The sequence below is a fragment of the Heliangelus exortis genome, chromosome 5 (genome assembly GCF_036169615.1).
Source record: "Heliangelus exortis chromosome 5, bHelExo1.hap1, whole genome shotgun sequence".
In the NCBI taxonomy this organism is placed as follows: Eukaryota; Metazoa; Chordata; class Aves; order Apodiformes; family Trochilidae; genus Heliangelus; species Heliangelus exortis.
Genome location: NC_092426.1, coordinates 34,094,974 through 34,107,280, shown reverse-complemented (window position 1 = coordinate 34,107,280; position 12,307 = coordinate 34,094,974). Strand labels below are relative to the sequence as shown.

General features: G+C 43.6%; 1 protein-coding gene across 4 annotated transcripts; it reads right to left on the bottom strand.

Annotated features, from left to right (window-relative positions):
• Positions 1–2,167: 2,167 nt before the first annotated feature.
• Positions 2,168–6,761, bottom strand: SRSF5 (serine and arginine rich splicing factor 5). 4 transcript variants are annotated; one of them, XR_011726014.1, is made up of 9 exons: positions 6,619–6,761; positions 5,947–6,092; positions 5,634–5,704; positions 5,340–5,435; positions 4,979–5,048; positions 4,183–4,715; positions 3,710–3,783; positions 3,234–3,344; positions 2,168–3,083 (listed from the first exon to the last, which is right to left on the bottom strand). XR_011726014.1 is itself a non-coding variant. In XM_071744495.1 (8 exons), exons 2-8 carry the CDS (start codon positions 6,070–6,072, stop codon positions 2,834–2,836), a joined length of 798 nt encoding a protein of 265 aa, XP_071600596.1. In that variant the 5' UTR covers positions 6,073–6,092; positions 6,619–6,761; the 3' UTR covers positions 2,168–2,833. The 4 variants fall into 4 exon arrangements, 2 of the variants coding, with proteins under 2 accessions (XP_071600596.1, XP_071600597.1); XR_011726013.1 differs by having other exon boundaries at positions 3,710–4,715; XM_071744495.1 differs by lacking the exon at positions 4,183–4,715.
• Between the last annotated feature and the right edge of the window lie 5,546 nt (positions 6,762–12,307).

Genomic DNA, 12,307 nt, shown 5'->3' with positions numbered 1-12,307 from the left:
ATGATGTTTATTTGGAATAAAAACCAGCAGCTGATACTGAAAACAGCCATACAGGTGCTTGCAAGATAATAAAAATTTTGTTTTTTCAGGATCTGATTCCTAAGTGACTGGAAACAAAACAACTTAAATATTTTGACAGAACTTCCAAGTTCATTCCTTTGCTTTAGATCACCCAGCAACATCCATCATAGCGATGTCATGATTTTTCTATGACCTGGATTCAGAACTGCCTATTCCCACGTAATTTTTATTTTCCTTCAGATGCAGCAAAAATGATCTGTGCAGCTGGGGATGCAGCTAGTGCTCAAAAAATGAAACCAGACTCAAGATCCTGCAGGAACAGTGGGAAACAAGAAAAACAATACCAACAGATTCTGCAGCAGAGGCTACCACAACCCCTCCAAACTTCACATGCTGCAGCTGCCTCACAGTCTCCAGCACTTTCATGTAAGACTTACCTACTTCCTCATTTTATGCCAAGGGAATCACCACAGAGCTATCTGCACTCCAGTAGTTGCTTCCCAAAGACTTTGCTCCAGACAAAGCCCCTTCCTGCCTGACATTGAGGAAGACTTCCAGTGACTGCCAAGACATCATGACAAACATTTGGGACAGCTTAGGGCCACGCTCTCATGACTGCCCCCGTTTTGTCCATATGAAAAACCACTGCCTGCATCACTTCCTTTTCAATTTCACTTACCCGAAAGCACCTCTCAAACACATCATTTAAGATTAATGCAATTTCACTTACAAAGACCCAAGATGATGTATGAAAATTCCAATATATTAAGTGTGCACTCTAACCTGAAGTAATCCATCTTAAGAACAAACAGTGTAGTACCAAGAACACACATTAAATAAATGTGGAATCATTTCTGGCCAGAAGTCAATGCTAACTCACCATAAAACAAAGCTTGGGAGTTTGTTTTAAAGTGGAAGCTTGTCATCACAACAGTAAGCTCCCCAAGCAAAACCTAGGCATCTGCCCCTGCTGCTCATAAGGCAAGTGTGTGGTTTAACAGCTATTTATAAAGCAGGTGGTACTTCATGTTTAACCTGTGGGAGATGTCCAATACCCCACCCCTTTCCAATCACAAGGTGCCTCAGCCACCTGGGTTCCTGTTGGAGCTAAATCCCAGTTGAACATAGATGCCCAGAGTCATTCAAGAAAGCAGGAATAATCAACTGATCTGAGGTAACGCACCTTGCGCCAGGATGTGTGTCAGTGCTGCCTTTGCCCCACACCTCTTAACATGATCTGGCACCTGAACTACTCACCTCAGAGAATGAAGCTCCCCTAAGATGAGTAGCAGTAATCTGATTAACAGCCTATCAACCTGACCACCTCCCACTGCCTGCTCCCAGCAGTGCTTGGCAGTTTGAGTGACGCCGTAAGACACCAGGCACAAAAGCTCATTCTCCTCTCTCATCTTGAGGACACATCCAGTTGTGCAACATTAGGGAGAGAAGGCATCAGGGCCTTCAGGGACAACTTCCCCCAAGGCCACTCTGACCAGTCTCACCTTGCACTTCCCAGGACCAATTGCAAGGCTCAAGATCTTTTAAATGTTTCAAGTGGATTACTGGAGTGGCTCTGTAAAGCACTTTGTAAGAAAAGACATTTTTTACACATTAAGTTCCAAAGCTCCCTCTTGTAACACGAGAAAGGGTTTGAGAAACACTGACTGCAGAGGGCTGCTGCCCCTGTAAACAGCAAACACTGTAACACAGGCTGTAGTACTCCCACCTAACTTAAAAACCGCTACTGGGAAGGACTAATGCCTATAAAAATGCTCTATCTGCACCTCAATGTTCTCTGATATGCACATACACAAACACATTAATGAAGCTTGCCAACTACATTTAGATTTCATGCTTTTTATCTATGATTAAAACCTCAATGACTTGTCCATTCCACCTTCTGCCATGAACTTGGATAGTATGACTCTCCCCAATATCAAGGTTCTTATTTCAAAACATAAGATACCAAAGGAGAAACCATGATGCATTTAAAAGAAAGTAAATTCTCTCCCATGCTGAAAACTCAGATCAATCTCGCTGGCTGTAGACCAAATCTTCAAGAAACATTTTAAACCTGTCCAAACACAAGATGTGGTCACAAACACTTCATTAAACAAACAAACAAAAAAAAACACTAAAAAGCAGACACATTTCTTTAGACTTTATTTGAGCAATTTAATTCTTAAGTATCAAGAATTAGGGTGGTTTATAGAATACCGTTACCACAGGGCAGTGAAATGGGTATCTTCTTAGTGTAGTGCAATTCATATTAAATGAAAATCTAATTTTAAAGTTTTATTACCAGTACTGACCAGCATTTAATCTGCTGACCTATAACTGAAACAATGGTTCAAAAGCACAGAAAAATACCCTCTGAAATAAAGCTTTATGTACAGCACATGTGGAGCTCTTAGATGCCTAAAGCTCTTTAGTTTAATTTGAAGCATTAAACTAACGTTACAAGTTGCTATTCACAGTTTAATATTCTCGGAAATCAAGTGTTTGGATGACTTCTTTTTGGAGTACAGAAAAATTGTAAGTTGTATGCTTTAGTTATAAAGAGCTCTGCCAATATACACAAACTATACACTTCAGACATTCACAAAAAATGTGAGCAAGAAAAGGGTTATCAAAAAACATGTAATACAATTAATCAATAACCCTTCCCACCATGGTCCACATCTACAAAGTTCCCCCATCCCTCCCCCCCGCTTCCCATCCAAACCCTTCCCTACAGAAAGTCACATACTTACCACAAGTTTTAGCAAGTATGGTTTAAAAACAGGGCCCCCAAGGAAAGTTACTTAATAGTTCAGTTGCCACTGTCAACAGATCTGGACCTTGATCTTGACCTCTGCCGATCCACAGATGAGGGGGATTTAGATCTACTGGAAGAACGCCTCTTCTGGCTCTTCTCTGGCACGGGGGATCTGCTGACAGATCGCGACTTGCTGCGGCTCCTGCTCCTTGACCTGCTGTAGGACTTGCGGCTGCGGGAACGGGAACGGCTACGAGAGCCAGACGAGCTCCTGCTGCGAGACCGTGACCTGCTCCTGGAGCGACTGCAGGAACAAGGAGCATGTGTGTTGGCAACCAAACATCACGGACGACGACACTAACCGGGCCATCCAGGTCTCCAGTCACCTGGTCACCAAGTTCAAAGATTTCCTAGTCGGTATTTAAGCAATATTTAAGAGAACAGAAGTACATACCTGTGCCTTTTGCCACCTTCAATTAGTTTGATTTTCCTTCCATTAATTTCTTTACCAGAAAGCTTGTCAATAGCATTCTTTAGATCACCGTAAGAGGCAAACTCAACCACCCTACCGAAAGAAAATAAAACAAAGCAAAACAACCCCCAGAGAGGTCATTATTCAAAGTTGTGCTTTTGATGATAGAGCAAGACATACTCTGAGGAAAAAAAAAAAAAAAAAAAAAAATATATATATATATAATATATATATATAAAAATCTCAAAACCTCACACTGCTCAGCATAGTCATCCCTTGTCATAACTCAAGCATGAATTGAAGAATTCCCCTCCCTGGATACCAGAGAATGCATTTTCAAAGGGTAGCTAAATTAAACCATGAACCACTGCTGAGCACTGAACATAGCCAGCTTCCCTCCCCAAGTATTATACATGCAAATATTACTCTATAGCTTTAAAGAAATTTTACAGGCTTACCCTTCATTTAACTTAGGTCTGTGTGCATCTGCAAAGGTTACTTCCCCAGCTTGTCTCATGAAGTCTTTGAGATCCTAACACAAGACCCGTTATGTTATGCGAAGAAGTGAAATTAATACTTATTTAACAATAGTTAACAAAAGAAACTGGCATTCTATCAAAATTGCATTATCTAAATCGGGGCACGAAATAAATGTAAAAGCTTTAGGCAAAATGCTAAAGTGCCTTATCATTAAGGAAAATATTTGCCTACAAAGATTATACAGATTAAGTAAGAAAGAGAGTGAGAGAGAGAGAAAGGAAAAAAAGTACATGTGCATATATACTGAACTGTGTCAAATACTACCCATATATTTTTTTGTACTATTTCAGTCTCCATTTACATTACGAGTCTCATGTGAATACAAAATTACATTTACATAACACCAATTATTTTGTGCCCCATATGTCATTAAAAATATAGTTTACTTTACCTTTATTAATATTTCCCTAGGCTAGCCAAGCAGCAAACTGCATTAAGCGACCGGAGATACCGTCATGATAATTGCCCGACTGGCTCTTCGCCACCCACTTGACGAACACTACCCAGTCGATGGAAGCCATTAATCGCACTGCCCTCCCTATCAGGAGACTATGGATGGATCCAGACATTCTCTATGCTTGATGTTACCAAGGACCACTTTACTGCGATCAGGATTCCAACGACCACCTAATTTCGTATCTTTCAACTCTTTTCGACCAGGACCTCGTTATTCGGAAGCGTTACAGGCAGAACAGCTCTCAACTTAGGGATCAGATCTCGTTAACGCTCTGGGATCGCTGCAATGTGGCACTTTAAGGAGTGCATCGATTACGTCTAGACCGGCAAACACAGATCTAGAGGTGGCCAAGTGACATTGTAGGAGCTGACTGGAAAGTCAACCAGGCCCGACCAAGAGTGACCAAGACAGAACGGTTAGGATAACCCACAGGCACTCCTCGTCATAAGGCCAACGACACAGATAGGCTGGCAAATAAAGGGTTTAATATGTGGTTAAAATGGATTTTAAAAACATGAAGAAAAAAAAATATCCTCAAATACATATGATTATTATTATAATAAGTTAATATTAACTAGTTTTCATTCAAATTATTTAAGTTACATTATCTTTACACTAATTACAAACATTTTAATAAATTATGTTTAATTTTTAATTAACCACTTTACAAAATTATTACATTACATACCCACTAAACGAAGTCAAAATAGTTAACTGTTTTTCAACAAACCTGCCAGCTGACTCGGGAAGACAAATTTTCTACAATGAGTCGATTTTCTGTTCTTAAAGGCGGGGCATTTCTGTATGGAAATAAACAATTGTGACTCTTTAATACGTTAGTATTGCTAAAGGCTTTACCAATAAATGTCATCAACCTATTACTGTTACAGCTACAAATTAATTCTGGGATGCCCTCAGTAATTCAGTGTCAGTTTTAAGTACTTGCAATCCTCACTATCCTACTGCCACATCAAATGCCAGACTGAAGAGGCATGTAATACCTTTTAATATCTCATTCTAGCTCAAGTTCTTGTATCAGATGATTTCATAGTAATGCTTTTTATATTATGTCAGTTCAAATTTATACATACCTCCTGTCACTACGTGGACGGCGGCTACTAAATCGGTCAGAGTACCTCCCTCTGCCTCTACCCCTAGAGCGTGCTCTTGCATGCTCAATTGTAACCCTGAGGAAAAAACACAGAAATAGAAAAACGTTTGTTTTTACATTTTTTTTCTTATGTATTTCTTTGCAGTTACAGAGAGTAAAAAAAAAGTAACTTCCAAAAACTTTTCCATAAAAAAATATTGATAACGCACCGCAAATCAACATTAACACTATTTAGATAGTCATGCTTGCATACTAATGAAATAGAGCACCTTACCTCTCACTGCAAAGCTCTTTTCCATCCAATTCATAGACAGCATCATCTGCATCTCTTGGATCTTCAAATTCCTACAAAAAACATCAGCAAAAGCAAATAGTTAAAAAAAAAAAACAAAAAAAAACACAAACCAAACAAAACATCCACTAACATCTTGAAGAAATTCATAAATTCTGACTTGTCACAATATAGGTAGCTAAGCCAACTAAAGGCGTTATCTCCAAAATAGTTTCGTGCACATCAAACACACATTGAGACCCGAGCGACCGCCGGCGGTCGGGGACCTCAGAGCCCTGTGGAACGGCGCACTTACCACAAAACCAAATCCCCTCTTCAGATCGATGTCCCGGATACGGCCGTATCCCTTGAAGAACCTCTCCACATCCTTCTCCCTAGCGGCTGGGTTCAGCCTCCCGATGAAGACGCGGCAGCCGCTCATGGCTGTAGACGCGGAGCTCTCTGCGGAGACACAGAGCCCAGCCCGTTGGTGCGGTGCCGGTGCCGATGTCGGTGCCCACCCCCAGCCCCCGCCCGGTGACTCAGCACTCCCGCCCCGCGCAGCCGCGCTCCCTGCCGCAGTCCGCCGCACAGCCTCGCCCCCGCTCCGGACCAATAGGAAATAGCCAGGTGGATCCGCCTTAGCGTGCACCAATGGGAACGCGGCATTGCGCCTGCAGTCCCGCCCACGTCACGACGAGCCGTGCTCTGCCCCCTCCTCGGGCGAGGAAGGGAAGAAGAAACAACGCCATAGCTCTGCCATAAAATGGCGGCCCCGGCCGCACCCAACCGCGACGCCAACGGGAACCCACACCGCCGAGGGGACTGAAGTGAAACAGAGCGACGAGAAAAACGGCTGCCGATCGGGCCTTGGCTGGGTGCACAGCCGGGAGCCCTCGGCGCCACCGTTCCCCCGACGCCCTCGCCCGCACTTCGCAGGGAAGCCCCCGCGCTCCGCCGCGCGTTGGACTCCCCACCTGTCACGAACCTGGGCCGCAGAACTCTGTGTGGGCCGAGCCGGACGGGTACGCGGTGCAGTGGGAGCTGGACTGGCGACCACCTCACTCCTCACTCTACGACTGCCGCCTGCGGACTGCAGCCCCGCCTCGCCGCTGCGCTGCAAAATGGAGGCGGCTCCGTGTGTCACCGCACGCCCGCGTGATGCTGGAGCGGCGCGGCGATTGGCGGAGGCGGAGGCCCCGCCTCCTCCCCAGAGGATCTGGATTAGGGCTGGGAATGGGGAAGGGGGGCGACCGGGGCTCAGGACGGGCCGGTACCGCTGGCAGAAGCGGGGAGCTCAGCCCTGCCTGCGGAGGAGTGGTGGGGTGGGTGTCTTTCCCCTCTGTATCCCAGACCCTCCCCCTCCTTGGTGCGCGGAGCGGGTGTGGCCGCCGGGGTATCGGCCTTGTTCACGGGTAGGGAACCGGAACGGGTAGGCTGGAGCTGCCGCTGTGGAAGCAAACCGACGGCAGCCTTAATCCTGGTGTGGGACGTGTTACTTCATCTGGAAGCCATTTTGTGAAGGCAGTCAAAGCACAACCCTGATTTTGTCCGTGTTGAGTGGCACAGCTACCTACAAAAGACTTACCTGAAAGCAAAATTACAAAACAGAAAATTAGCTCTATCCTGACCCAAACCAGAACATTCCACCCCTTATTCCATACCATTTGTGTCATGCTCCAGTCATTATTATCTCTTATCCCTAAATACACCTATACACAAATAATTACTATCTGTCTATACTACATTGAAGCTGAGGCGACAGATTAAATGCAGCCATCGGACTCTTTTATTTATACAGTGTATAACAGACTAAAAACTGTTACACTTCTGTGCCTGGGAGGCACAGCCATGGGTAAGGTCTTGTAGAAATAGGCATTTTTCTCTTTGCCATGATGAGCAAAGAATGAGGAGAAAAACACTTAAGGAGCACCTGATCTGTTGCTGTACTCATTTAGATCCCTGAGGCTGAGCTTCCTTTCTGTTTTACATAACTGCAGGATTTGTCACAGCTTGTCTTCTAGATGATTGCAGGGAAGGCAACAGATTATCCCAAGGGGTGCTGGAAATGCAGAAGGCACCTGGAAGTTGAAGATGAAAACCCAGTGGTGTTCTAACACAGAGGGTGGCTGTGCTTGGCAGATTTGTGCACTGCTGGATCAGTGCCTGTGCACAAAGCCCTACCCTGCAACTCCACAGCCATGCCAGGCAGACATGAGGGCTGTATGACCCTTTTGCTGGCATTTCCCTGGCTTGTCACCCCCACACACCCTCGGACTTCCACCCCTTACCTGTTTCCCTTGTGGACTGTTAGATGCTGTCTCTGATACACCCAGTGTCTGTTATTAATCAGCTCTAGGGGGACAAACTTCTCTTTTTAATGCTTAGTCACTTTCATGGAGTAGATAAATACCCCTGGAATAATCACTGCACATGCTGTCACTGGCATCATAGCTTTACGCTGCTGTCCTCCCTCCTACTCCTCAAACTGCAACACTGTACAGTCTCCCCAATCTGGGAAAGATACTCCTGCAGACCATGGTGAGAAAGGCTACAGTGTAGCTATTAGCGTAGCACAAGCCCAGCCTATTTTTTTTTTTTTTCCTCAGGTTACAGAGGTGCGTACCGCCAGTCTGCACAGCATCTGGGTCCGTGAGAAGATGGTGCAGGCACCGGAGAATCTGCAGTAGACGGAGCACTTAGAGCCAGCGCTTGTGATTATGCCTGTGAATCATAACGTTTACCTGCTAAGGATGATGCGTTCAAATGTGCCATCTAACGTTTGACGTTGCTAATTTCTTAATGAGTTACAGTGCTCTAACAGGTGCCATGGGAACAAGCAGTCCTGCTCCTGCCAACAGTCAGTCTTCTGCAGAGTGAGCTGGTTCATAAAACTTAACCAGCAAAAACTAGCCCTGACAAAGGCAGCAGGAAGATTTCTGGTAGTCTGACTCCCTGAAAACCGTCTTGCAGTGGGATAAAAACAAGGGAGAGCACTGGACAGAGAGGAGGGGAAGGGGCAAGAGCACCCCATTAAGAAAGAGATGTTCATTTTGGCACTGATACTGCAGCCTAAAGAGTGTTCTCCGTATTAGTGCAAGGCACTAATCTCCTCCCTGTGTCTCATTTTCAGACCACTGGGAGAAGAGAAGCAAAAGCCAGGAGGGGATCCAGGAGACAGCAATCACTCTTCGAAAGGTTCCTGTGTTATCCAAGGGCAACACCAACATGTGTCGTGCCCTTTTAGTCACACGGGCTTCCCACATGGGGGTCATGAGCAGGCACATCTGTTTCCTACCCAGTTTCTTCAAGTTTTATGTTAACAAGAAGGAGTATTTCTCCCTTGGGCTTAAGGCTGTTTGAAGTCCACTTAGGACTTATTATTACTCTTGCTGCTGGCTGGCCAATGATGTCCAGACCACTGCTTTCCTTGTGACTCTGGGCTGCTGAAAGTCACACAAGAAGGCTGAAACCCCTCTAGGTAATTCATGAAAGTAACCAAGTAAATGCAGTCACTATTTGGAAGTAGAAAGGGCATGAGGCAGCAGAAGACTAAATGAAAGCTGAAATGAAGTCCCAGCCAGCCTTGATTATTATCTGGTACTGCTTGTGGGTAATAGGAATTAAATTCTTCACAGCCCCTTCCAAGTACAAAAATTAGAAACCAATTAAGGTCACATTCAAAGTATGGAAAAGGAGATGATTCTTGAACAGCTGGTAGTAGACTTATGGCATAACTTGCTGGAGGAGGCTCTGGATACAGGAATTTAATGTGGTTCCATCCTATAGATGGCTTTAAATGGAGGAGGAGGATGAATAAAAAAAAGAGGAAGAAAGAGAAGCTGCCATTCAAAGGCTTTACCTGTCATTGCTGAAGATGTTGGATATCCCTGATGTAGCTGCTTGATAGTCAAAGACTTATCACCTGCCCAGTTCTGTGAATAGAAACTACTGCTGAATGTATTTATTACTTTCACTATGGTTCTCCAATCTCTCCCACCTTCCTTTACTTTCTGTTTTCCTGTACACTTATTTACCTGTGCATTGTCTGACCTTCTCTCCGAGGCTCTGTGAACTTATTTCTGTTACCATTAGACTAAGTGTAGATCTCTCAGAGGTAGCAGCAATGAGAGCTGCTTTGCAAACATCACAAGGTGATAACAAAAACTAAGCAGTTAATTTAATAATTGAGTACCCATTGTTTTTCTTCAAAATGTTTCGAGAAAGAAAATGTCAATTAAACTAGAAATAATAGAATAAAACATTCAGAATTAACTTTGTCACTGGGTTTTTCTACTTTTCCTCTTTTTAGGAAAGCTCAGCTTTTCAAATTTCTCAAATCCAATTGTATGGATCTCCTATGTTAGTGACAGACTGAAAGTCCTTGTCCACCAACCAGAAACATGTTTAGCTGTAGCACCTTTTCTTTTTTTTTTTTTTTTTGGTAGACTGTAATTCAGAGGGATACGTGCTGCTGTTTCACTGAGCAGAACCTCGCTGCCTAGACCAGTCAGCTGGCTCCTGCTAGAAGCCTTTGGATACACTTCCTCACACTCATCTTTTCCTAGCCAAACATAATAATTAACATCCAATTAATTATAGCTTAGCAGCAGTATTCAAGTAGTCCCAGAGGCACCTTGTGGCATCAGGGGGATTTGTAGCTCATCATAGAAGCTGCAGGCCTGAGCTGTTCATTCAGAGGAGTCTGTTCTCCACATCCAGGGCTGTGCTGATGGCTGTGGCTTAGGAAAAGGCAGCAGAGGCAGCAGCTGATCACTGCCTTGTTTCTAGCAGGCATTCCCCGTGTCTCTGCAGTTTGTCACTGTGTGAGGCAGCTGAGGCAAAATGGCAGCAGGATGGTGCATCATCACATCAGATCACATCCCACTAAAGATTTAACACTGATAAGGCACTACACACCGTTACAGTTTTTTACATTATCTGGTACATGCAACAAACTTTAGGTTAGGTTTATGGGTTTATGCTGCAGAAGGAAGGGTAGTACCTGAGCATGAAGCTTAAAGGAACAAAGTGGAAAAGACTTTAAAATATTATTGAGTCATCAGGACAAGGTTACACCAGCTCAGTGGCTTTAGGTGTAGATCCTGAATGTGAACTTGTAAGGAAATCTGGTAACACTGTGACAGCAAGTGTAGCCTGCTACAGAAACACATTACTGGTCAAAGCTATTTACAAACCTTCAGAGAGTGACAGGAGATCTTCCGTAGGATCATGTTTCCTTCCTTGGCTGGCCCTTTCAAACCTTTCCTGAAAGCCACCTGAGCCCCTTTCTGATTTAAGTAAACATCAGCTGTGCACCCAAATGCAACCTCTGCATTCGTGGCCATGGTCTGTCTTTACATTCCAGGCAGCTCAAACCATTCCATGTCTTCCTTTTGGCATGCCACCATCTTTGTGTACACAGACCCAGGAGCCAATGTTGTCCACAGTTTTTGTTGTAAGCAGATGGAAGATTATAAAGTCTGAACGTGTCGTGTAATCTTCACCTTTTGCTTAACTGAGAGCTAATATTAATCTCAAAAAGAGAGTGAAGAACGTGGTGGGTAATAGGGGAAGAATAGGATGGAAAATGTTCACGTATTCTCAAGTAGCCAGTAGTTGTAATCCTAAAGAAATTCCCTGAAGGTACTAAAGAACTATAACTAAGAAATCTCTCGCATCATCCCTCATCGCCTTCCTTTCTGACAGTGCCATGATTTTCCGATTGGCAAACTGAACTTAAAAGGTCAGACAGACAGGGAAACAAAATACGAAATCATCAGTTTATAAGCACTTTCATTCTGTAAACTGCTGGTCAAGCCAACAAAGCAGGCATTCAATAACAAGCTGTTTCAAATAAATCCAATATTCTATTGGAATAACTAAGCTGGCAAGTAAGGGGGGAAAAAACCAAAAACAACAACAACAACCACAAAAACGAAAACAAAAACAAAAAACAAAAAACCCAAACAAACAGGGATATGTTAAACCTGACTGTAATAAAGATTTATGGTGTATTTTCTTAAGCAAACAGGAAAATTAATTATAAACTGGAATCATATATTTTTCAATCTTTGCATTCAAAATAGTTCCTTGACAAATTCAGGGACAATTCCTTTGTGGAATCAGGAATCTTTTTAGCACAGGACTATTCATTAATAGCACAGGACACCTGCATTAATTACTTGTTGAGCAGATTAGAGCTTGCAGTGTTAAAACATAGAGGATTCAGCCTGGGAAGAGTTTCAAGCACTCTGAAGACAAGAACAGATTTCAGAATGACTCTCAGAACCAAAGGAATGGTTCAACAAAAGGATGAAATTCTGCAAGATCAAGGGCACACTGTGTCTAGGAAGTCTAATCCACCAGCACAAAATCAGAAATAGCCACTTAGGAAGTAGAAACATTGTTAAGAGCTTGAGCTAAAGTAGATCACAATCTAAAAAACAACAAGTTCACTGGCATCACAGAAACAGGCAAAACTTATTCTGGGGTGTGGCAACAAAGGGTATGATTTATTTAAGGGACAAGTGGTGATGTGCTTAATGACAGTAAAATAAGTAAGATTTAACAATGACCTCAGCTTCCATATGGCAGCATACTCCACATGCATACAGCTGCCATGCCTGTCATGAAGAGCTTTATGTTATCTCTAAGAAGCAGAGGTTCTTTCAGAA